At 41.7% G+C, this 26,350-nt stretch overlaps 2 protein-coding genes, 1 long non-coding RNA gene and 1 other non-coding gene across 4 annotated transcripts; 1 reads left to right on the plus strand and 3 right to left on the minus strand.

Moving 5' to 3' along the window:
• Positions 1-2,478: 2,478 nt before the first annotated feature.
• On the minus strand, positions 2,479-2,550 carry trnae-cuc. Its single transcript has one exon. It is a non-coding gene; the product is annotated as a tRNA-Glu (tRNA).
• A 303-nt stretch (positions 2,551-2,853) lies between these two features.
• Positions 2,854-6,658, plus strand: ppdpfb (pancreatic progenitor cell differentiation and proliferation factor b). Its single transcript, XM_036534086.1, has 5 exons — positions 2,854-3,038; positions 4,474-4,569; positions 4,866-4,943; positions 5,958-6,054; positions 6,311-6,658. The coding sequence occupies exons 2-5, from the start codon at positions 4,515-4,517 to the stop codon at positions 6,435-6,437; spliced, it is 357 nt and encodes a 118-aa protein (XP_036389979.1). The 5' UTR covers positions 2,854-3,038; positions 4,474-4,514; the 3' UTR covers positions 6,438-6,658.
• Positions 6,659-7,704: 1,046 nt separating this feature from the next.
• Positions 7,705-12,713, minus strand: LOC118781135. The gene is made up of 5 exons (XR_005005082.1): positions 12,517-12,713; positions 11,991-12,141; positions 9,738-9,840; positions 9,121-9,213; positions 7,705-8,755 (listed from the first exon to the last, which is right to left on the minus strand). It is a non-coding gene; the product is annotated as an uncharacterized LOC118781135 (long non-coding RNA).
• Positions 12,714-16,424: 3,711 nt separating this feature from the next.
• On the minus strand, positions 16,425-26,131 carry ptk6b (PTK6 protein tyrosine kinase 6b). The gene is made up of 8 exons (XM_036534216.1): positions 25,622-26,131; positions 24,807-24,928; positions 23,684-23,844; positions 22,505-22,673; positions 20,434-20,592; positions 19,737-19,918; positions 17,040-17,193; positions 16,425-16,916 (listed from the first exon to the last, which is right to left on the minus strand). Exons 1-8 carry the CDS (start codon positions 26,047-26,049, stop codon positions 16,726-16,728), a joined length of 1,566 nt encoding a protein of 521 aa, XP_036390109.1. The 5' UTR covers positions 26,050-26,131; the 3' UTR covers positions 16,425-16,725.
• Positions 26,132-26,350: the final 219 nt, after the last annotated feature.

The raw sequence follows: 26,350 nt of genomic DNA on the forward strand, positions 1-26,350 counted from the left end.
TTTCACTCTAATGCTTTATCTGTTGTTTGAAAAGATGGAGTTCTTTTGAGTGTTGAATGGGAGAAGGCCTCTGTGTGTGTTACAATAGGCTCAGATGCTTTGCTTTGTGCCATATGTAGAAACGATCAACTGTCATGCAGACAGCTGCCATTTTAATAATGAGTACACAGCCCACCTTTTCCTTACCCAGTGCCACCTGTGCTATATTGTGTAAAGCAGTTTGTTTCCAGTGTGCACTTGTCTAGCCACAGAGAAAGGTGTGAGGGGTTGTTAAGAACATTACAGCAACGCTCCTGATGGCTGGATACAATTACATTTTGTTTGGTAGCACAGTCACTTTTTTAAACACAAAGTAGATTGTATAATTTGCCAGTGTAGTGATTTCCTGTTATTTTGGGATAGAATGTTTTTTATTTATCCTTCTATAATGTTTCCTTTATCTGCGTGTGAAGGATTGTTTTATAGTTCACATCCGTTAGGTGATGTACTTAATTTCTCATGGGATTTTTGGGATTTCTGTCTCATTTAAAGTCTGCTGCCAATATTTGTTACCTGTTCTAGTTTGCTAACGTCCCTCCACAGGTTCCACTTATTATTGCCATAGCAAGTAAAGCACTAGTTAGTGTAGAGCTGCAAATGATATTTAAAATATGTCATGAACACTATGGGATGCTAAGGGTGAAAACATTAAACATATTAAAGATGAACTATATACTAGCCAATGTATACACAATGGAAATAGCTTTAATAGATTGAGCATAGCTGTAGAAATTAAAGGGATCAGATTGTTTGGTTCGGAAACAATTATCATTCTGTTTCTGTCATATATGTTTGAATATCAATAAAGCATTCCTTTAAACCTGATTGTGCCCTGATGGTGATTTGTATATTTGGGTTGCCTGCCCTTTATTGTGGATTTCTGCTGTTCATTATCTTGGGTTTCGGTTTAGCATTTAGTGTTCCTCTCTAAGTCTGGGCAGGCTTGACTCTCAACCTGCTTCTCAAAGCGATTTGATGCTGGAGATCTTTTCCAGCCACCTGATGTGTGTTTGACACAGCTGTATACAAAGACTTCCACTTGTTTCTGTTCAGGTCTCTGCACCATGTGGTACCATTATCTTGATTTTGGAATTGAATTTTTCATCTTGGTATTTTTTGTTTTAACATCCATGGGTGTTTTAACATTGTTTAAAATGCACTTTTTTTCTGCCCTTGTTTTTGTCTTTTGTTGTACCTCGTGTAGATCCATGCAGATCTACTCAGGCTGTCATAGTCTTTTAGTCAGGCATGGCTTCCATCTATCCACTCTACCATAAAGGCCTGATTGATGCTGTGCTTCTGAGATCTAGTCATCCTTTCAGCAGATTCTCCCATTAGAGCTCTCTTAGAATGGCCATTGCGTTCTTGGTCACCTTCCTGACTAAGGCCCTTCTTTCCTGGTTACTGAGCCAGACGGCCAGCACTAGGAAGAGTCCTGATGGTTTCTTCCATTCCAGTAACCCATTCTGCTCCTGGGAACATTCAAAGCTTTAGAAATGGTTTAATGCCTTGCCCAGATCTATGCCTCGACACAATTTGATTACAGAAGTCTACAGAGACTTCAACAGACTTCATGTCCTTTTTGGTCTGATGCGTATTGTGAATTGTGGGACCTTATATACACAGGTGTGTGCCTTTCTAAATCATGTCTAATTCAAGTTGCTACAGGTATAGGGACATCTCAAGGATAATCAAAGCAAACAGGATGCACCTGAGTTCAGTTTCAAACGCCACAGCAAAGGGTCTGAATACTTGTAAATATTGCAGTTTTTGATTTTTAATAAATTTGCATTTCTAAAATGTTTTTGCTTTCTCATTTTGTCATACTGTGTGTAGATTAATGGACAATAGAATACGTTTAATCCATTTTAGATTAACTCAACAAAGACAACAAAGTATGCAAAAAGTGAAGGGGTCTGAACTCTGAATATTTCCCGAAGCAACTGTACGGAGTTTACGTTGCTGTATGCTGAACAGATGTAACAGGTTTATACACTTTTACTGCAGCTAAATGCAACTACAATATTGCAAGCGCTTACTGTATTAAAGTTAAGACCCTCTTATTGTGATCGTACTGAAACATAACTAGTAAAGCTAAAAAACGTCACATATGTTATTTTACCAGTTCTACCAGACTTCCGACAACACAGTACTTTTACAATTTATCTGGTTGAACTCTAGATGGCAATATAGAGCAGTTGTAGCTTTTCGTTGATAAAGGCCAGGGGCCGCATTTTTGTAGTAACGGTTTTACTGAATCAAGGAGTCCATGTTTTTCAGCCAGTAGCCTGGCGTCGCTCTGGGTAAGAGTAAAACCGTTTGCCGAGTGACAAAATTGGGTTGTTAGTTAGCTACGCATTAGTTAAGGCCTGATTTGTTTGTGAGAAGTATGGGTACGGACTCAGGAGCTGGCAACCTTGTTTCTTGGTAAAAAGCGTATTCCCTGACCGGGAATCGAACCCGGGCCGCGGCGGTGAGAGCGCCGAATCCTAACCACTAGACCACCAGGGAGCTAGTTAGCTCACTATTTTCATAATTCAATGGCGCTAGAACAATAATGTTTTTAGACGTTTAATAGTAAACAAACATTTGCCAATTGCTATTGCTTCGTTTTTTCTATGACCGAGAAACTGTGGGCGTGTAAACCTTGTAATCTTGCCAATATCTATTTATCATAGAGGTCCGTCATTTATTTCGTTCATGAGACAAGCTACTGTTGTTTTCCACGTCTTGTTCCCACTTCCAGCTCCGGGCCGCCCAGCCCCTCCCTGCGCTCTTCGACGTCACAGAGCGAATGTATAAATACTGCCTCTCTCGCACCTTTTCAGTAGAATAAGTGTAATAGTTGACATCCGCAGGACGTGGAGGGTTATTGTTACCCAAAATCTCTTTTTCAAATGGGCCCCGTCGCCTAGCGTTTACTCCCCTGAGCCTCGCCGACTGAAATACTGAGTTGCGTTGGGTGCGAGTTCAACATCAGCACGTACCGTAAGAAAAAGGTGAGGTTGCCTCAATTGGTGAGATGTGAAATTCTTGGAGAATCTGCTTCCCTAAGGTTAGACTAGCTTGCCAAAGATGGACGGATGGTAGTAATATTGGTCAAATGTGGGAGAGAGTATGCTAGAGAGACTGCTGCTGGCTTGGTTAGATGATTTTGTGATTGGGCAACTACAGTAATATACAGCATATTTTCCCATTTATTTACGTTAGCAGCTAATTAACGTTGTACACAAATATTTGTACTTGATTGTAACTGTCCATGTATCGCTATGTAGCTAGATTAGCTAACGAGAGCTGGTCAGCAATTTTTCCTTTCCTCGTATGAAGCCCTTAATTTTTGTTTTGTCTGCTTTTGATGGACATACTGCTTTTCAACTTAATCCGAAAAGAAACAAACCCACCCGCCTTAGCTGGACTAGATCTGCGGTATGTCTTATTTTTCATGGTTTAAGGTCAGTGTGTTTTTGTGTTGGTGATAGTACTGCTTTCCCCCTGCGTTGTCTAAGAAAAGCTACGACGGTGCTCATACCGTTTTGGAGTGTTAGCCTGGTCTGACACTGTTGCTCATTTAATTAATTAATTTAATTATTTAATTGCTCATTAATGATCACACTTATGTTCTCTTGTCGTAGAGGTTGTTCTGGATAAGAGCGTCTGCTAAATGAATGTAAAGTAATTTAGTCCGGATGGGTGGTCATTTACTTTAGCTTGCTGAGGTGATGTTATCCAACTACTAGACTGAGGCTAACCGCAGGCGTTGCCATAACAAACAGTCTTGAGCAAATGGCTCACCCTCTACGTTAGTGTAGTGTTAAGCGGAAGTACTTTCACCTTATCTGCTGATTCGCAGACGTATGCTTAACACTTCGTTTTCATTTGAAAATGAATTAAAATGTAATTCCTACGCACCAGATGCAGATGTAATGTCAAACAACCACTGCGAGATGTCGTAACTTTCGTAACTTGAATCGAAAAATCACAAGCATCAAGATGTCTTCCATCAGATGTTAACGGGTCAGTACCGTTTGACAAACGTCTTAAGCACATGTAGTCGCGAAAGTGTCAGATATAATCAGTGGGTTTCAGAAGGAAGAGATATGAACGTGACTTGAGTGGTAAAACAGGAGTTAACAGATGGTTGAGGAATCGCAAATAATCTCTGGTTTAACTGGTCGGAGCAGCTCAAAAGAATGATGGGAAAATACTGAACTTGTTCACAAAGTAAAAAATGCATGAAAAACAGGTGTGCTCGCCGGGAGGTCCTTTGGAGAAGTAGGCTACTGGCTCAATTCAAGGACACAGCCGTGGAACGGAGAAGACCGTTCAGGCCAATTTGCATGGCACAGCTGAGGGTTATAGCCATATCCTGTTAAATCTGGTTAACAGACGCTGTTATCCACTCGTGTCCCAACTCCCACTCTTCTTCCTCACCAGGGTTTTCCACCTGCACACGGCTGAAGAAAGAAGATCGAGACATGGCATCAATTCCATCAAGCGGCTCACTTGTTGCTACCCATGACTACTACAGAAGTGGGTTTCTTCCCAGATTGCCCATCTTATCACAGCATAGCCCTATTCTTACAATATATCAGCATGGTGATGGTCTTTTGGTAGTTCAACCCTTTCATTACAAAAAGTCCCAGGCTGAGTTTCAGTAGCCTGTGTACACCAGATGTGGATTGAGGACAGGCAATGTAACACATACGCTCTTTCTGGTGTTTACTGTGCCATGGTGGGTGAATTACATAGTGTCTCCCCCCCTTGCCTAATGCTTCCATATTGTGTTGGTGTTCAATGAAATGACATGTGATTGGTTGACGTTGCAGGGCGCTTGGGATCCAATTCCAGCAGCAGTTCCTGTGGCAGCTCAGAGTACGCAGGCGAGGTCATTCCACACCACCCAGGTAAGAATGAATCTAGCCCTAAGACCTGCTACAGAAGGAGTTTAAATGCCTTGGGTTTGTCATGCAGAAAAAGACTGTTTCCTTTTGGCACATTGCTGAATGTATATTATTGAGTGGTTATCGCACAAACCATTGGCAGTCCCTCATTACTCATGAAACTCGCAACTGAACAAGAATTGTTGGGTGCCTGCATAGATTCTTGCAAGAGCAATTGTCTACACTTGTAGACACCAGCTACATTACACAGCCTGAGGTGTTAAAACAGAGGTATGACTTCAGCTTTATGGCTCATTACACCTACTAAAAAAGCTAAACTGGGGCAATTTAATTGTCGTTTGTCAGACCGTTCGGAGTGGGGAGGGCAGGCAGTCTTGCGTTGGAGGAATGGCACAATGGCAGTCTCTAAAGAGTCAGAATTGAGGAACAAAAGTCTTTGTGCCTTTTGGGCAGTAAACGCCAACTCTGTTGTAATGTGTTGCAATGTCTGGGATTGGCTTACTCTTTCCAGAGAAACATGGTTGATGACGCCAGAGCATTGAGTCAGCCTGTGAGTAAAGTGGGACTGTTCTTGCCAGTGACGAAGGGGTGATTTTTTTTGTTTGGTTTTTTCCTTTTGGGGAGGGGAGGGGTGCTGATGTGGCCATGTCTCACTGCTTCTGGCCTTGACTCCCAGCAGTCTCTCTCACCTCCACTGTTGGCCAGGGTCATGTCATGTCTTCTGGGAAAATTGCCATGATGACCTCACTGCCATTCAGTCCTTGCAATTATGTCGAAAGGGTCAAACAACATGGGGGCAAGATCTAAAAATTGTAACTGAGTAAAATGGTCATCCTAGACAAAGCTGCTATTGACTTGCAGCTCAAAGACTCTTAAGCAATTATTGTAGTTTGAGGCACATAGCACACTAATAGTATCTCTTAGGCCCAAAATGAAATTATATTCTTGGCTTTATCTTGACCTTCCCCTTCCTCTGAAGTGAATTTGTGTGGTTTGTGTGTCTCCCTTTGTTTCCAGGTCTGCCAAAACAAGATTCCGGGCACTGGTGGTCCAGTTTCTTCTTTGGGAAACAGAACCAGCCAGGGGCAACTGCCTTGCCTGAGGCCCAACAGAAGTGAGTGCGAAGGATGATAGACCGAAAAGCGAGGGAACTGTCTCTAGTCATGTCACTCGTAATGATTTAATATTTCCTCAGGCAGTTGGACATCACCCTAGTTTAACATTTAAGTTAATCCTGAAGAAAATAAGGTGTTTGTTCTGTGGAAGGAGTGGGGTCATAAAGGCTTTGCTGTTTATTGCACCACTTTTAGGTGTACGATCCTATCAGCCCACATCTCCTCCTAATTGTTTCTTCTTGTGCTACATCGTAGGGCGGGGACGTACCAGGTGACCAATGGCCAGGTCACCTGTATTGCCAGGGAGATGGTGATGAACAGGCAGCTCAGTGAGAGTAATGAGTCTGGCAAGCCCGAGACCAGGAGCCCTCCACCTTCCTGAACTTGGGTCCAAGACCAACGCTAGGCGACGGAGGCGACTCCATTTTTACTTGTAACAGGCTGCTTTAGTGTTGGGTTTTTTTTTTTTGTAACCTTTTTTATCCATGACAAAACATGAAAGTTTTTTCACGTGTGTGTAACAACCTAGTGGCTAAGCCTTTAATTTTTTCCACTTTCTCACCCAAAGTTTGCAGATGAATAAAGTTAGCCTTAAGCAGCCTACCTCATTGTCATCTGAAGTCTTCATTTCAGGGAAACTGAAGGTTCTGGGAAATTCTCTCTGGCTGAAACTGATAGGTCTGTTCCAATCAGGATATGATCCAGATCAGCCTGACCAATGACCAAGACTGGAAAATTTCCCAAGGTGCAAGTACTAATTCCAAGTTGGGGAAATGTCAGCACGCTAATAAGTGCGAGAGAGTAATGATCTGAGCTCTGTGGTGAAATTCCAGCACGGTTATGAGAACGTTGAACACTACAGCCATTGAAGTCATACCACTGGATTGGTCCCTACAGTGAACTCAGTGGTCCATTGTATTTGAAAGTGTGCAGGTGTTTGTACACATGTGTGCTGAAATGAAGCACCGGTAATATTCCAGAAACTGAGGGCTGCAACATAGTTGGTGTTACCCAAGCAATCTGGGTGGATAACTGCATTCAGTCTGATTCTGTGTGCTCCTCTATGGCCCCAGAGTAGTGGGGTCTGAGCTTGTGGAGGCCCAAGCTTTTGCCCATTGCCTGTGCTTTATTAATACGCTGGTCATGATGAGTTGAACATGTGCGGCACTGAAGGTGTCATGTTTCATTTCAGATATCTGTTTTGTGTATGAAGTGTGGTAGGAGGGAGGACAGTTTGTACCGGAAAGGAACACTGGTGCTTGCCAGATTGAAAGTTATGATTCAAGTGTACAGAAAGTGCAAGGCAATACCTTGGATTTGGAAGTGGCTTGGAATATAACCTTGTAAAAACAACCCATCAGTAACAGATGGGAGACTAATAAAGTGTTCTCTGTGAGCATTCCCTTGTTCTAATAGCACATTGAGCTCCTTGACAAATTGCTGTGAAAGATCTGAACACCTGCACCTTGCAAAAACATGCACCTGGACACCTTATGTAAAAAATGCATATCTGTTAACCTATTAAGCAGATTGGTTATAACTGAGGAGCACATTTTGGAAAAAGTTGTCTGCCATTTAAACAAAAGCTTGCAATATACAATATAATATATATATAATAATGTAACTGTAATGGATTCTTGTGATGGCTTTTATTCATTCATTGTCAGTCAAGAGATGTTATAGGCATGAAGGAAATGAAGTTTATTTTTGGCTAATCTAAAGTATGCAAACAAGAGTCTAAGAAAGCATCACCCTATTAATTGCTAATCTTAGTTACTGTGGTGTTAATTCACTGTGTCAAAGGAAAAAAAGTTTCAACATGAAATACACAGAAATGGCAACAGAACTCAGGTCATGAATGGACCTCTAACTGAAAGTCAGTATTATTGCACGGGGCAATGAAATGGAATTTCTCATATAAACGAGTGGGGCTAGCACTCAGTCATTGCAGACAGAACAAACACAAGCATAAAAAAAAAAACTGAGGTATGTAAACAAAGAACAAAGAGGGCAATGAGTTCGTCCCAGGATTTTGAAATGAGTCATTTCAAAATTAAATGTGCTTTAAGTGCAGTTTTTTCAGGTCACTACTCGGCAGAGGGGATGGCATGGCCGCCTCACAGTGCTGACTCTGTGTATTTTCTGCTCCACTGGCCCCTCCTCAGCCCAGCAACAGGTCCAAGGAAGGGGAGAGAGAGGCCCTCTTAGGGCTGCAGCAGCTCTGATTGGACGCCTGCATGGAAATCCTCCCAGCTACACCATGGCAACAGTCCAAGGGAAAAAGCAAATGTACTTTTTCTTTGCTGCATTGTGCACGGCGGAAGGAGCTAGTCTAAGGTCTGGAATTTCAAAGGAGGGAAAGTAAGAGCTAGAACGAGATCCCTGGGGGGGAGTAGCAGTTCCTCTTTTCCATGGATTTTTTACCTTGTCCTCCACTTGTGAAAGGGTGCATAGGGTTCTTTGCATTGTCTGTGTGAAGCAAGAGAGGTACAGCGCAGAACACAAATCACATTGCTCATACAGATCCCCACTATGGTGCATAGTGGAGAGCACTTCCTCTGGTTGGCCTGTGTGTGTGGGTAGGGGGCTACTTCACCACCCTGCCAGCTGGGCTCTGGTGTTTCGAAATAGGTGAGGGAGGAGAGGGGTTACCTAACACCACACTGACCCACCATCCTCTGGCCATCAGTACTGGCAAACCTAGGAGAAGTAAGTTAGGAGAGGGGGTGTCAGATGAATAAATGTGCTGAATGGCCTAAAAGAACAGCATTTATATAACTCCTTTTCTGTTCAAACGTATTTAATGCACACATATACATAATATACTTGCTTCAATGCACTTGATATATTCTTCACAGTGAAAGGACTATACCAAAATGAAAGGCTACACCAATTTACATTATTGAAATATTCAAGTCATTGCAAGTGGACACTATCCAGAGTGGAAACAATACTTAATGTTACTTTCTTAAAAGTAAAGATTTTGGTTTGAAGGTATGTAAGTGTATGTTTTTTTGTGATAGATGAAATAGTGCTGCACAAAACTATCTCTGTAACATTAATACCTTGATATGTGGATGTGGTCACCCAGACTGTCACTTGTCTTTGTTTTGGGTGAGAAAGACCACTGACAGGTTTCATTGTTGTTGGGCTGAGGTCTAAGCAAAACGGAAAATTATATATTTAAACCGTGGACCATTTTTACACACATTAATAACCTGAGACAATCTCAAAGACAAAATTAAGTAGCAATGAAATATAATTCTGTAAATTCAAAGAGCGGGTTAATAATATCTGAGAACATCTGGAGAGTGTGCCAGTTTTGTAAGTGGTGATCACCTCACCTTATTCTCAAACTAAGCTGTCAAAATTTTATTTGAGAATGTTAATATTTGAACATTATGAGAAAACACACAGAGCTGAGAGATCTATGTTTAAACCAGTTGCATAATGCTAATGGTATGATAACAAATCAGACTTGCTTTCTTTCTAGAATGAAAAAAACAGGAATTTGGAACACAGTGTTCCAGCCAAAAAAGTGTTGCTTTATCTTTCTTGCTGAGTTTGGAAATATGGTTTTGTAACAGCTGTTATAAAGAACACAACCCCTGTCCTGGAGTTCCTAGTTAAACAGTAAACCATTGAAACCGGAGTTCCTAAAAATAGCTATTGCAGAGCTTACTTCTGTAGTGGTTGAGTGCAGCGAGACATGCTGGAGAGTTGACGCTGGTCATTGTTTGAGTTTGAGTTCGAGTTCGCCCGACGCACTGGAGAGAAATGAGGCGCTAGGAAAGAAAACAAGATTTGCACCTGAGCAGAGGGACAGTTGGTTCTCCTTAACACAGCAGGTGGAGATGTATTCTATAAGTAAATGTTCATACTACTCATAGAGTATATTTGAAAACAACTCCAACAGTTGGTTTCATTGTCCTGGTAAATAAGGCTAAGGCAAAGAGCTTTGAAATGAACAACCTAGTAATTCAATTCAATTAATTATTTTCATAATTACTCTTTAGGCAGATTAGGGCCCGATAAGTACCATTCAAAAGGCGAGTAAAGTCATTTAAACAGATGACAGATCGGACATTGTGGGAATGCAGAGGTGTTTTGTTCAGCAAGTGTGTCTTGAAAAGACAATGAAAGCCAATAAAGAGACTTCATGTTTCTAATATAAAAGGCAGGACCAGGATGCAGGAATTTTGAAAGGTCAACAGTATGAAATGTGAGAATTAAGTGCTTAAAGCAGCCTCTTGTCTCAGCAGGCGAGAGACAGTTTAGGAAGATAGTCAACAGAGATGAGCCTTTGGTGAACAGAGAGGTAAGCATGAATAAAGGTGATACTACTAATTCAATAAATGTGCCTCAGATCAGCATATCCATTCCTGCTGCTGTAAAGAAGAGGGATTGCTGTAGCATTTATGAGGTGATTAGATCTGGACTCAGTGGACAATAGTGTCCTTTGCCTTTAACTGCCCACATGTGCCCTGGCCACAGGTCTCAACTGACACATCACTGACAGCATCCCAAAACACACACAGGAATGTTGATTTGTGGTATTTGAGTTTTTTTTTTAGTTCCATCATGTGATAAGCTGAGAACATTTTGTTGGCTTAAACTTTCAAATCAGCCAAGACCTCTGCACTTCTAAATTTAGCAGCAAAACAAACAGTTTTGTTTAAAATATGATCCATCCTCAGTGCAGTGTAAGCTGAACTGAACTGGACGCTTGAACTGACCCAGACAGTCCACAAGATAAAACTGATAAAATTTCAGTAAGCAAGTGTATCTCTCATGGAGGCAGCTTGCTGGTAGATCAGGCCACATCCGTGTGAAGTAGAGCAATCACTCAAACCTGCCCAAGTCCTGCTGTGCAACAGGCTTTTCAATATGAGAATAACTCCTGTAATTGGATTTGTTGGGCCTGAGGTCAAATTCACTTGTTTTTGTTAATGACTTTTTTCTGTGCCTGGAAAGACCTCATATTGCACAACCATGTATCTCACGTAACTGAAATGTATGTAGTATTTGTAGAGCAAAGGTCCATCATTTTCCTTTGCTGTTATGCATGCTTGCTGGCAACAGGCTGTCGTGCAAAACACCATGTCTTCTACAGCTTCTAAATTGATAACTACAGGTTTAAGCTAGGCTACGTGTCCCATATTACAGTTCATTGCATGATGTGCTGGCTTAGCAGGAGCCTTTCCCAATGGTGATGTGATTTTTTTTTTAGCTTTTTACATTTGACACACATTCTGTGACACATTTTGCTGGTCTTAACTGGGACTGTCATGTCGACTGATCATCCTCAAAGGCCCCACATTAGATTTCCACATCCATAAGTGACACTCTAAGCACCTCTTTTAAGAGTAATTTTCCCCCTCCATGGTTTCTAGCTGTTAACCAGTCATGCTTCATTTAATGCCCTCAGTTTGCCTGCCTTGTTTGTGTCTCTCTAATGACCCATGTAATTTTTTAGCCCTAACCACCCTGTTTTTTCAACATTTAGTTTTGCAAAAATGGTTGTTCACCAGAATCAGAATTATGACTGTTTTAACATGTAGTGGCTTGAATTTATATAAATATTATTTTAGTCAACAATACCACTACTACAACTAATAATAAAGCAAATAATAACGTACAAAAGTTATATTTCCTGTTGTAAAACCTGTCCTACCACCTGTATACTACCATGTACCATGTAAGAGGTTAATGACACCCTAGACAAAATGTTATGGTGGGTGGATGCATGTAGTAAAAAAGCAAAAATATTTCATTCTTGAAATCTAGTCTTGCATTCCTAACCCTCTTTGAGAAATACCTTATCAGTAGCTCTCTGGGTGTACTTGACTGTCAGCTTGTCAGAACTGAGTGCAGAGATCTTTAGTATGATAGCGTCACAAACTGGCAACATCATAAGAGAAGGGAATAAAAATACCCTAAGCAGATCTGGTGTCAGGAGTTGTACACCGAGGAGCCTTTTTGGTGTCCTCTCAGCAGCGTAGCTCAGGGATCTGTTGCCCCCGTGGCTCCTGCAGGAGTCTGGTCCTCTTTCAAGTTGGCTGCACAGTGGGGTGCAGAGTCAGGAACTGTGTGAAATGCCGGAGCTGGTTACCGAGCATTTTCACTTCTGTGTCTTAGCACACGTACACACAGCCTTGTTTAATGCCAATTTGTTCCTACGCGTGAAGCAATCCTGCATTCCAAAGGCCAGGAGCAGAGTTACTTAACGCCACTCCCATTTATGTGAATTGACACCATGCAGTTCATCTTCAGATACCGTACCAACCTGTTTTTCCAAAAGTCCATTCTATGAAGTACTGTATTGCAAAACTGCAAAGAAACTGTGGCATAGCCGTCATGATTCGGAAAGAGCCTTCAGGAAAAATGATTCAGTGTGGTTTTGCGCTAACTCAGACACTTTTACGACTAACATGACCAGCAACTGCACAGGAAATGCTTACCTTTAATTCCCTCTCTTGTTTTCTCTGTCTATGTTCTGTTCTGTAGTGAAATTTCCTCTTTTGGCATTACACCATTCTTCTGAGCAGAACCATATTAATGCAATTCCTTATGCTCCTTGTGCATGTGAACAATGCAAATAAAACAATGCAAAAGAACAGAGGAAGAAAACCACAGGATATAGGATATATCCCCTCCTACAGACTGGAACTTCAAACAAGAGTGTTTATCATGTGTCTCTTGGTGGAACAAGACATGGGATAGATTTTCTTGATTGGCTGAGGAGATGAACTGCCGCCCACCTGACCTTCAGGGAGGGATCTTAGTAACATATTAAGGAGCTGGGCAGGCCAGCCCCAGGGTCTAAGATGCCTCCAGCTACCCAGTAAACCCAGCTGTGTTACTAGTCCTGTTTACTGCTGATAACAGTAGCCACACGATACAGAAGACATATATTAAGAGTCTTTCATTATTGTGTGTGTTTGTGTGTGTGTGTGTGTGTGTGTGTGTAACACATGTACACCCTTGTAGATGTTTATTAGCGCCTATTCTCTGTTCATGTGAAATTGCAGAGTGACTGTTCGACTTGTTAAACACAAAGGAGGGAGTTTTAAGGTATACATCATTCTGAAAGGTGAGAGAGAAATAATAAGGTCTCAGGATACACAAGTGAAGCCTGCCTAGAAGATTCTCTGATGATTCCGTGTATGTAAGCAGTATGCTGGTGCACTTCTCTAGACTTTGACCTCAGACCTTTATCCAAAACCCCACAGCACCACACCCCCCCTCCTCCGCCCCCAAGGGCAACGTGTCTTGCCCTCAGATAACAGCATTGTGTGTTTGTCTCAGTAGGACCTCCTGCAATGCATTAGAAGCCAAACGTGTCTGAGACTGATTGGTTCGTGGGGTCACAGCGTTTCCCCATCTCTTTTGGCCTGAAACAGGTGGCTGACTCCCCTTGACAGGACTCTATTAAACTGCAGAACCATTAGAACAAATACACCTCTGTGGTGCCAATTATTTGGGTAGACGCACAAAATGACTAATTTATGACAGTAATTTAAAAATAACAAAACTTTTATTATACTGTTAAGGCTGTGTTTTGACAATTTAAAACTAAAAAAGAAACAACAGCACAGAGAGCTCTAAATCTTTCTCTTATTCAGTTTATGTGACTGCTCGTTCCTCCCTGTACGTCTGTAACCATGCCTCTGCATCTAAACATCAAGGTGTGCCATTGGATGCAAGTGTCAAGACCGTAATTTCCCGCTTTACAATAAGCTGCCGTGACCTAGATTTCCTGAGAGGCTGAAACTGAATCCTAAAAAAAAGGAGAGGATGAAAGAGAGTGCCTGCCATAATGTTCAGCGTTGTTGTGGAATTCCCAGCAGCAGGTTCTGGTGAGCGTGCCTAGACCAGCTCTCTTGGCTTTACCATTCGGAGCAAAGGTTACCCTGCACAAAGGTGAGAAGTTTCCACGGGGTGAGAGAGGAGAAGAAGGGGAATTCCTTAGCCCTGCCCACCTCCACCTCCAGGCAGCTGGGAGCCTGTGGCACCACCTCGCCTGTAGGGATGTCGCTGTGCCGAGGGCAGTGTCATGTGGAGGTTTATCAACAAGGAATCAGACAGGAATTATGAAGACTTGAGGTTAGAAAGTGTTGACCATTTCCAGCACAAGAGGACAATGGCTGCCAAGTGGCTGCCATCTTCTAATGGAGCGTTGCCCACATGGGTTAAGCTTTTGATTGTATGTCGAAAGCTCATATGTGTTATGAAACCATATGCACTGCATGGAAACAAAAGGACAAGGTGGCGCCGTCATCTGCGGCAGCACTGCGAACTGTTATGAACCGTACCATAAATGCCTGTGGCAAAAATAACTTTGAGCACGGGGAAACCAGAGCCTCATACATTTCTTTTTAATGTCATTCGCATTAATCCTGCCAACCCCCCGCTGACCAAGCGTAACAAACCCTGGGAACAGAAGCGAGTGAGGAGGGGTGGCAAGGATGCACGCACATTTATTTTGGACTGACTCCTTGGCTATGTAAAAAACTGGTGTGTCATCATTGCGGAGCCTGTCCGAGCTCTCACGTATCTTTGACAACTCGTCATTTTTGAAATGGAAAGTTTTTGGGATGTGGGCTGTGCAAACAGGGTCCAGCGGTATAGCCCCTGCTTGCTGGTGTGCCAGGACATGACCAGACAGAACCATTTGTGGGTGCTTCACAACTACAGCATGTGCAGGGATGACAGTGGTATTTAGGGCAGATGTTTTCACCACCGTGCAAGCTCTAGCAGAGTTGACCCATTTCCCGAGGAGAGATAAAGCAGCATTTGTGCTTTCTCATAACGGTGTTGGGCAGCTAGGAACCTGGTCTTGTGCCATATGCAACTTCTGTCCTGTCACGTATCCTGGTAAATAAAGCATAGCCAAAGGACAAGAAATGCTGCCAAGTTCCCTCTAATGAAATTACGGGAATGTAGTATCAGTGCAATCATTTCTGCTGCCCACAGTAATCTTTCACTGCTGATCATGTTAAGCAGAAGAGGTCATTTGTTGGGGAAGATTAATTGACATGAAATAAAATGTAGAATTTCAACCAAGTGGTGGTGGATTTGTGAAACATGGAGGTGGATCACTGCAGTTTCAATATTGTCATTCAAAAACAAGGCCAAATGTCTGCCTAAAGAGCTCTGCTTAACAGGAACTGGTGACCTTCAGGAGAGTTATTTATGATTTGCATGTGACAGCATGAGATGTCTGTTTTTGTGGGCACTTCACTTGTGAAGTTTTTAAATTTGTATACTCTAATATATTTATGAAACCAAAGTGTGACTGGCATGTCAATAGATTCACGTTATTTAACAGCAGCGCCACCTAGTGGAAAACAAACGCAACATCGTCTTGATAAAAGCCACTTCAGCATCAGTTAGCACGTAGCAGTTACAGGCTGTGTCCTGCAGATTCTACTAATTTTATTCTATAAATAAAAATTGAATCCTGAAAATTGTATCATCAGCGTTTATTCTCGCTCCCTGATTAGTAGAGCAACTTGAGCTAATGCTGACGAGTATTTTTGAGAAAGTATTTTTTTTTACCTGAAATCTTTTTTGTCTTATAGAATCTATGACAGACAAACCTTTCAAGTAATAGCGTTTATGCCAAAGACATTCAGCTGAAGGGTATTTATTGACACAGAGGGTGGTTGCTAAGATTTTAAAGAGCAGTGACAAGAACTAGCACCCCACGCTTATTCTGAGAGGGACAGAAGGACTGCCAGTTCTGACTTCAAAACCCCTGCCCCACTTTTCAAGAACTAGCAGGCTATTGCAAAAGTACAGTGGGTTATGTGGGGTTGAGGAAATTAACCATTATTTAGCTGTAGCTACGGATTATTCTGGTTTCAATGCTGCTTTCCATATATAAAAGCTTTACAGCTGGTTTTTAACAGTGTTGTTTGAGTCTTTTTTCACTTAGATAAGATAAATATGATTAAGTGCCCTGCCTACAGGTACAACACAACTGGCCCACTTGGGACTCAAACCAACAACGTTTGGGTTACAAGCACTTCTTCTTAATGCTACATCTACATATCACTGCTGCCTTTACAAAAAAAAAAAAAAAAAAAAAAAAACAGTGTCATACAAGCCCTGTCAAAAACTGTCAATACTCATTTTTATTAAGCAAACATATTTGGTGACAATGCGTATTACAAAAATATTCTATTACATTTATACCAAAATCATAGAAAATATTTACAACACATTACATTTGCAACATACCATTTTACTGAAAGTTTTGTTAGAAACGCTTCTAAAACATCACTGTTTTTACATCAAAACATTTTCACTTCAGTTTTGAATCATCATTAGCAGAATGAAGTTAGAGCAGAGTAACCTGTTCTTTTTTGGAAGAAGAGAAGTGTCATAATATAGGTAAAATGGCTATGAGCTCCATTCATGATTGCTGGCAGTATTCTCACAAACTATCATTATAATAAGCAGATGATGGGAATGATATGGCGTTGAGGTCAGAGGTTCAGGCAGAATGGTTCGTACTGATGACATAATTCTACCTCGTGCCATGTTAGATGGAATGAAGTGGGAAATGAAAACCCACCCACCAATGGCATTCTAATCCCTGAAAGGGAGATCCTTCTGTTTTCTCTGCTGCCTCCCTGTGGCCTGAACTGTCTCTGCAGGCATTTTCAGGTCCACTCCAGCTCATAGCTGTTGATGTTCTCTAGCTGCGATTTGAGAAGGCTGAAATCGGGGCGATCATCCGGATCGTCACACCAGCAGGACAGCATGATCTCGTAAATGTACTCAGGGCATTTAGGGGGAGCAGGCATCCTGTAGCCCGCTGTGATCAGCTTGTACACCTCGCTGTTGCTGTAGGCTACAATAAAGGAAAGATCAACCATTGAGGACAATCACACAGGTAATCAATGGCCGTCACAGAACTTCTCTTAGAATGTTACCCTGCTAGCGATGCATGTTAACACAGTTGCTTTGGACATACCTGGATAAGGAGCTCCACCATAGGTGAAGATTTCGTAGAGCAGAACCCCGAAAGACCAGACGTCTGACTTATTGGAGAAGCGTCCATGGCTGATGGCCTCTGGGGCAGACCACTTGTATGGAATCTTCCTGTCGTCAGTTGTGTAAAATGGCTCCTATACATTAGAACAGACTGGAATTGTTATTATGCATATTATGCACATGTCTTAGAATTCACATTCATGCAGAATGATGTCTACCAATTCAGTACAACACTGCTACACAACTTATAACATTCAGCATTCAAAAGCAAAATTCACAACACAAGAGGTCCCTGTTTCACAACAATCTGAAATTACAGCATTTGTAAAAATTCTGCCATTGTGCACTGATTTAGGATGAGAGAGACAGAAGCCAGAAAAAGCAACGAGTGTAAAAATAAAAAGTCTAGAAAAGCATTTTCACCCCACTGGAGGCCTTTCCTTCAGTTTGCTGTGTTGCCTTATTTTCACTTACTGTTTTTATTCTGTAAGGGGGAGCTCACAGAATTAAATAAATAAACAATATTTGCACAATATTAATATCTTTTCAATATTTGTCATATATGCATATTTATCATCATTTTTTGTGAAAGCACTGCTTTTAATCCAGTATTGGGAATGTAACTGCTGCTTATAGCATTGATTCAATTGGAAAATATAACTCAATTCTGGAGTCCAGTTTAAAACAGGCATTCCAGGAATGTGCTGTGTCACAAAAGCTGCATCCATCTTTACATAGTGCTGATGATGATTTACTAAAGCTGGGTAATGCAGTGGAAAGCAGGCAAGCATGGAGTTGTTACTGAAAATAATTTATTGATTTTCTCCTACAATTTACCCACTTACTCCCCTCTACCAAGGCCAATTCTTCCTGATGAAAGAGGCTTTTATTTATGCATTTCAATCTGCCATCAATAAAAACATTCAAAGGGGAAATTTGTAATGAATAATATCTCAGCCCTTATTTTATTATTAAGAGACCTTAATCACCAGTTTACTCCATTCCACTGACATTAATTTAAATTCCATCTGTGGTTTCACATCAATACTTTAAAAAAATTATATGTATATGTGTATATTATACCTACACACCCACACACACAGACACAGACATGTGGGTGAGAACCATTCAGAAGACTTTGAAAATGACAACTTGAGTAGGTGAGAGTTTGATTGGTGTTACCCTTTTCAGCAGCAAAAAAGTTGCCCAGCTAAGTTCAGGTTTCAGCTGGTTTTGATCTTTTTTGATCTGCTGATCTGTATTAGCTCAACCCCCTAGTGTTACCAGTGCTGGTATTCTTACAATAAGATGTGGGTAGAGGCAAGCCGTGTGACTGTTACTTCCTTCAGTGTTTATACTCAGAACTGTGATGATGTAAACACAGAAAGGAAAATGAAATGTGCTACCAGAGCTGCTAACAGCTAACAACCAGAGGTGTAAAATAAACTGCAATTAAATATCCGGTCCACCACTAACTGCCTGCTGCTGAAATTTACAGCTGCAAAGTGAGGAAAAAAATTTGCAAGGGTGTCAGTTATTCTGAAAACCCAGGCCTTGGACTCCAGCTGAACATAATGACATGCTTCCATGTAGATATGGGGTTCCCTTTTTTTTTTTTTGGATCTGAATTTCCTCATGGACAGCAGCCATGGACAGCTATCAATGTATGCTATTATAAAGACTGGAGATGGTGTTTACAGTAGAGGTCTGACACCTGACTTGAGTCTGACAGGACCCCACACAAGTTGTTAACCTTGGGGCGGGTGGATTTATTAAGACCAACACTCAGGCTTGGGTCAGGATCAGGTGTTCTTCCATCTTCCAATACTTTACATCATTTTGTGTGTTCTGGGCCTATTAAATTTAATAATATAATCTTAATGTCATGCCTCTGTGACATCATTTTTTGGGGGAAAAAGGAAGCTATCAGTGCAACTAGTAAGTAAAATGGATGCCAAGACCATAAAATGAAAGCTCTTATTGGCAGAGTATACTCCAATAGTGAACCAAATCAATAAACTGTCAGTTTGGAAACCAGGTCCAGTTTAGAAGCTAGCTGCAGGATTAATGTTAAAGCAAGGATGGATTTTACCAGCATTCACCAGTACGAGGTGAATTCTTTCCTCTTAAGCTGTTGGGCTGTTTTCTTTTCACGTTAGCCCACAAGTGTAAATATTGTGTTTGTATTCTGAAGCTGATGTGTTGAAGTGACTTTCTGAGTGATGTGCTTTATACACACCATTTGCAAGTAATCTAATTTTGAAAGAGTGGATTACCTAGCAACCATGTTTATACTGGGGCTGGAGTTTTTGGAACCTCACAGCAGTGCATTTTGACAAAATTAAGGAGCGACCGGCAGATATTTTCCCTCAAGCACTTGACCGTTATCTCTCTTTCATACACATACACATGTAACATGTGTCAGTGGTAATCAGACAGGACCGTGTATGTACCATGTATGTAACTATTGTGGGTTCAGCTTAGTCACAAAATAAACAGCACTCATCAGGAGTGTTTAGACTGCTGCCTTCTGAGTTTATGCCATTTACAGTTTTCTATGTAATGCTGCATTAACTCATATATTTGGAGTACCTCGGTCAAGGGTTTTTGTACTGATCAGGACCTGCAGACACAGAGTAAAACTACGCTGCAAGCAAAAAGCATCACCAAGAATGACCTTTATAATTCGAGCCAGTCCAAAATCAGCCACTTTGCAGACGTAGTTCTCGCTGACCAAAACATTCCGGGCTGCCAGGTCCCTGTGGATGCTTTTTTGGGATTCCAGGTAGGCCATCCCATCAGCCACATGGCCAGCCATCTCGGCCAGACAGATTAGTTCCAGGTTCTGCCCCTCTGGGCCTGTTGTATGAGTAAAAACATGTACCCATCAATGAAGGAGTTTATGCTAATGTAGGTACGAGCCCACACAATGCACTGTACTCCCCCCAGCCTCATTCTCCTGATATTCAACACTGACAGGGTGATTTTCCTTCCCGAATTCTTTTGTCTTTTACAAGTTAGATTGTTTTTAACTTGCATTACACTATTCCTTAGCTTCCTTGACTGCAGCAGACAATGAACAATGCAACTGACAGAAAAAGAAGGAAGGTTGAATAGCACAGAATATATTGGGTAACAGACACTGAACAAGAAAAAATGCACATTGTGCACATTGTGTTCAAATTCCAGTTGTGTCATGAGAGAAATAAGGAAAAAATGTGTCAAATTTGAACTGAAATATCCTGGTTAAAATCCATTTTCTTTTTATCTCACATCCCTATGTCCACTGCACCTAAGCAGGGGATTGGGGGATTCTGCAAAGCAAGGTCTGAGCGACAGAAGGACGGCATTATGGGAAGGTGGTCTGGACTGACCTCGCAGGAAGCTGAGAAGGTTGCCCTTTTCCATGAGCTCAGTGACAATGTAGTAGGGGGGTGAGGAGCTGCAAATAGCAAAGAGCGTGATCAGGTGTCTGTGCCGCAGGTTCTTCAGGATCTGAGTCTCCAGCAGGAACTCCCTGTGGTTCAGAGAGTCTGAACAGAGGGGGAGAGGCCAAACATGCAGGGTCAGACACACAGGGGCATGCACAATTCAAACCTAATGGCCTTGCACACTGAGTAACAATTACCCAAACAGCAATGCAAACTGCAATGCCTTGACACAGTAATTTGTGAGAGCACAAGCTACTAAAACCAAACATTTGGAGACTCTATCAAACTCGAACTCCCCACAATGCAAATAGGCTTTCTGCTCTATAATCAAAATGGTCCAGGCATTGAGGCAGTGATTCATTGGTGTTCAGCCCCAGTACTGTACTCTCAGCAACACTTCAGAGCCCTACAGGGCTCTCCAGCAAGGAGGGAACTCACAGCAGTTGTTGAGCGTCAAAGCACCTACCAGATATTTGTTTTGGTAGCAAGATAAGCTGACAGTAAGTCAAATTGGCAGTGCAAATAGATACCCACTGACACACCAAATATGTGCCAATCTACAAGAAGGAACCAGGAACAGGGTGAAACCATAAATCTATTACACTGAATAGCTGTCTGTGCCACTTTCCCAGCACTTACTTGCTTACCAGGTGATACAAGTCAATACCTGACAACATATAAGTCTGAGATTACCACTATCAGGGTGGGACTGAAGGTTTTCCTCTTAAAATGTCCCTCAGATTGTATCTTTTATTGTTTTGGTAATCAATGGATTAAGTTTGTTGAGGAGGACTATGGACCAGCAGGTGGGAGTTTGTGTAAAATGACAGGTTTGTGAGCTTTCATTTAACAAGCTGAGGATAACCCATGTTTGTCTACCACTCCACTGAAAAGATGCCCCATCTTTAAGACCGTCACCACTGTCAATTGTGTAAATACTTGTGATGTTTTCTGCATGCCAGCAATTGGGGTCAGAACTTGTCAGACTGGGGAAGCAGCATTTTTTAAGAGATATGTCTCTCTGGTTCTTTGAATACGTCATGTACTCAGAGACCAAGCCCTGTTCTTTTCTGACGCATCAGTTAAAAATACCGCCTTGGTTTGTGTGATGACTTGGATGGTAAATATGTAAACTGGCCTGGAATTTCAACAGAAAAGAAGAAATGAAATAGGTTCAAAGGTAGCAACCAATTTGCAACTACAACCAGACACTGTCATATATAATGACAATTGACAGCATTGATTAGCAATAATTTTTCCACATTTATGACCTGAGTCTGAAAGGAATCCAAGGAATCAGAGCATATTCTGAATGAACACTTTTGCTGTAGTTGGTTTCTAAACATCTGCTGACTACTATTACTGTGACTGAAATCCATTTTAAGCTCTAAATAGATATACATAATAAACTACCATTTTTAAGGCAAAGCAGCTTTTTTAGAGAAGTATTTCAAGTATTAGGTGCATAAGAAACAGGAGTTACAGAATTTTTTTTCAAAAAAATCCTGTGCAAGACCCACTGGCCTTATTATAAGTAATGGCTGAACAGTCACCATTGGCTAAATTTGCTCAGCTTCCATTCAAGGGCATTGCCAACACTTGAATAATCTTTTTTTCTCAAACAGGAAAATGAAGTTGTTACATTTCTCCAAACAATGCCCACTGCTTGAACTATCAAATCCTAAAGTGAAACCAACTACAAGAGTTGGGTTAATGCATTCTGCAAAATGGTGTAATATGTGTGTGTGTGTGTGTGTGTGAGAAACTGACACTATGTTCATGCTGGATCCACAACATTCAGTATCACAATGTCTCAGTTACTTCAAGACCGTTTTTGTAAGCTCAACTCATTGGTTAGGATACTGATCTATGTCAACACACTCAGTGGTCAACACCTTCGAAAGGACTTCAACACAACACAATTCCAGTGGCCTACACACCCACAGTGCCAGTGGCTTCAGAAGTTTAGAATGTTTTTCACTGCTCTGTCACATTCACATTGCTCAGTGCTTACCATTATTTTTCAGGACCTTAATGGCTACGTTGATTTGGTTCTTCCACATCCCTTTGTGCACATCAGCGAAGTAGCCACTGCCCAACTGCTCCCCCAGGGTGAACTCCTCTTTGGGAAGCTCCCACTCATCCACTGTGGAGTGAGAGAGGTCCTGAGGCTGTGGCTCTTTCTGTTAAGAGCAAACACACACACATCACTCGCGCACAAACACACACTCACACAACACACAGCCCAGAATTACACCATTTTGCACAATGCATTAACCCAACTCCTTTTGTCTACACTGATGCTTGATCATACATGCACCACATGCCATCCTGCAGCAGCTGGACCACTCAAGGACTGCTGACAGAATTTAGAGTATGGATCAGGTATGAATTTTAAGCCTGAAACTGCCCTAAACCTGAGCCTCTTTATTTTGACACCAAACCCAAAACAGTGTACATAGTCCTGCCTCGTCATCACTGACAAATGTTCTATGTATATGTGCATGAACAAGAGAAAATTTAGCGTGATTGGGGAAAGTACGCACCAGCCACTTTCAAACTTGTCAAAACTCACAGCTGTGAGCCTTAAGGTTGGTTGGATTCTAGGTAACCACTTTAAATAAATCACTCTACCCCTAAAATTACTTTACCAGTAGCTTGCTTGCTAGCTAAGAAAGAACTGCATAAAGCACATAACTGAAAGAAATCAAGTAATCCACTACAGAATGCAAACACAACATCCACATTATATTTGTTGTCTAACATGAAAACAAACAACCCAACAGCTCTGGAGGAAAAACAATCTTAAAAATAACATTTTACAAATGACTGGTGGTAAAACCCATCTTTTAATGTTCATCCTAAGGCTGGCTTTGTTAGCAGGCAATATGTACTTCTCCCCCAAAGAAATGACATGCTTCACAGGCGCATGATATAAGGATGATATTAAGTAACTTTATATCCTACTAAATTAGGCCTAGATTATATCTAAACAAATAATATTAAACATTCTGACCCTCTGACCCAATGGTCTAGCCCTCTTGTATTGGCATGTAATGCCTAAAACCCACAAGCATTAACAGCATTGCTAAAAAAAAGGATCCAACCTCCAAGGTGATGCCCACTGCCGCTGCAGATTAAACCACTTCCCTCTTTTAGGTTGAAAGTTCTGCTATTGCCGATCCTGACTCACCCTTGCACACGCCTCCCCTAACCTCTCCACAGAGGCTAAGGGGTGTATCTTGAAGTGCTCCACCAGGTCCACCAGACTGGTGAATCTTTTACTCTGGTCCACGTAGAACTCTTCCTCTGTCTTGTGGATTCTGAAGTGTTTCACTCTATTTTCAGACTTAACTGCAAGGGGTAAGCACCAGAACTGTGAACTCAGCTTCCCAAATTCTGTCTCCTCCATTTTACCAAATATTCTGTTTGATGTACACCTCAAGATATTGAAGCCTAACAACACTCCTTATTGCTACCTGAACAAGAAGGCTTGATAAATGGCACTAGGATAGAGTAATGACAAATGCTATCAACTACACAACATAAGCATTGACAGCTTTCACTGGAAGGAGAGTAATAACTTAGGAAAAGGGCCAAGGAGAAATAATAGGTTTGCACTTAGACAGAGATACAGGTAATTCATCAAATGCACCCAATGTCTGATTCAGTGAAATACAGGTAGAGGGAAGAAGAGCAACATGTGGTCTGATTTGTGGTACTGCTGTAATGTTAAACTGGAAATGTACCGAGGGTGAGTGGTACCTGTCCTTTGTAACTCTACTTTAGATGGTTTGACTAAACCACAAAGGGAAGTTCAATATAAGCAACACGCATGGAGAGGGAGAGAGACCAACACAGAACTGGAATGGTTTAATGACAAAAACATGGGGGAAATGGGTTTGTGTAGCATGGAAGAGTCAGGAGTGCATTTACATACAGATAACAGAGTATAAAAGGAACTGGAGAGAACCAGCCTTGAAGCCGGTTTCAGCCATCAAGTTGATGACTCTCAAGGAATGGAATCCTGCTGCCCTGTTTATTAGTTGAGATAAATTTACATTTTTAATACCCTTGGGAACTGATTCATGATGGAATCAGATCAATAAGCGTGTTGTAATCTCCTGAGGTCCCTCATTCACTCCAAACTACCCCTTGGACCTTGACCAGACAGGTCTCAATGTGAGCCCTGATGGAAGCCATTGTCTTTTGACTTTCACAAAGTCAGCGGTCATATATAATATACTTCTTCAAACAAGATGATGGGGCACTTAGGAGAATACGGGTGCTTGTAAGAATGCAAGCCGCACACGCACCTGATAACACATAGCCCACATCGTCTTTCTCACTGAGTCGTATCAGGAATGCTCCTTCACTGTTCTCTGGGGCCAAGAGGTGGCTTGAGGCTTCAAACCGATTCATTTTCCCAAAGTACCACCTGTATACCATTCAACAAACAGAGAAACAGTCTGTTAAAATGTCTGTTCACTCTATAGTGGCCTAGTGACATGCAAGTCTCTACTGTGGTAAAATAAATGGCAATATAAATCTTGTCACAGGCTCTGATAAATTATTACATTGAACAAACATTACAAATTAATATTTAATATTAATGTATAGTTAATACTAGTTAATATTTATGAAAGTACGTTTAAATCTGTGGTTGGCTGTGCAGAGTACAGATAATAATGCTAGGCTGTTAAGTCCATGATCACACATTTAACATGTCAACTAAAGGCACTGACTGCTCAACATGTGGTACTTTGACAAGGTGACCGCATGCGTTGTACTGGTTTGCGAAATTTCGCAAATTGCATCATACCCAATTCTCTTTTCAACATTAGCAATGAGAAACTTCCACAATCATGAAGAAGAAGGGACTAAATGAGAAGTTCAAACGTAGCGGCCTGTTCTACTAAGGACAGACTCGAGAACGTCAAAGCTGTAGCTCACGACAGCTTTTGTCACATAATACGTAGAAATACGTAGAATACTTTCAGTCGGTCTCAGCAAGGCGTTTCTCAATAACATAACACTTCCCTTAAACAGAATTCTCAGTTTTCTCGTATTGCGTATGGAGGATCCGACTTAACAAAGTGAACATTTACTTTTCAACAGGTGAAATACTCACGGTTGCGCCTCGTCTGAATGTCCCCTCGCCAAGTAATTGTAGGGCACAATCCCTTCTGCCAGAGTCTGTCCATTTCGGTCTACCTTACAGGCTGTCCACCACTCTCCCGAGCGGTCGATAACCTTGAAAAGGTCTCCTTCTTGAAACGATAATTCCTCTTTTGCCCGTGCTTCGAATGACCACACCGCCGTGTATATCGCGCTCTGCCCAGATTGAGGAGGCAACAGCGCACTGGGTTTAGGGCTAGTTGTGTACCGGGGACTAGACGCCACATTACTCTCCTCAATCCTCTTCCCAGAACTCCCAGTCTGGCTGCTGTCATCGTTTTCGTTGGTCCCATTGTCACCCACGTCGTCTTTTGCCCTGCCAAACAGCCTGCTGCAAAGCGTCACCAGGCAGGGGCATGCATCTCTTAAAGCTTCACCCATAGAACAGAACTTTTCGAAGTTCCAAGTGCGCCTCGCTTACAAAGCCGTAGACCGGGGACTCACCTGTCCTGTTCCCTGTTCATAGAGCGAAAGCGCTTGTTTTATCTGAGCGCAGTCATTCAAACTTCCTTATTTTCACCACGCCTTACCCTTTCCAAACATTTCAGAGCACAAACAGAAGTAAGTGTGCTTTTAAGGAGCGCGTCTCCAATTCAGTTTGACACATACAGTATCTTCCGTAAGTTGCAAGGTGGAAGGTGTTGAGGGGGATACTTCAAACCTCAAAAATATTTCTTCGACT

Source organism: Megalops cyprinoides, chromosome 7, assembly GCF_013368585.1.
Source record: "Megalops cyprinoides isolate fMegCyp1 chromosome 7, fMegCyp1.pri, whole genome shotgun sequence".
NCBI lineage: Eukaryota > Metazoa > Chordata > Actinopteri > Elopiformes > Megalopidae > Megalops > Megalops cyprinoides.

Bases quoted from the DNA above. Each gene is read 5' to 3' on its own strand.
- ppdpfb (XM_036534086.1), top strand. From the start codon at position 4,515: ATGGCATCAATTCCATCAAGCGGCTCACTTGTTGCTACCCATGACTAC. The intron at 4,944-5,957 runs GTAAGAATGAAT...CTTTGTTTCCAG, and splicing joins GGTCATTCCACACCACCCAG to GTCTGCCAAAACAAGATTCC. The intron at 6,055-6,310 runs GTGAGTGCGAAG...GCTACATCGTAG, and splicing joins TTGCCTGAGGCCCAACAGAA to GGCGGGGACGTACCAGGTGA.
- ptk6b (XM_036534216.1), bottom strand. From the start codon at position 26,049: ATGGGTGAAGCTTTAAGAGATGCATGCCCCTGCCTGGTGACGCTTTGC. The intron at 24,929-25,621 runs GTGAGTATTTCA...AATGGTATACAG, and splicing joins CATTCAGACGAGGCGCAACC to GTGGTACTTTGGGAAAATGA. The intron at 20,593-22,504 runs GTAAGCACTGAG...CCCTCTGTTCAG, and splicing joins TAAGGTCCTGAAAAATAATG to ACTCTCTGAACCACAGGGAG.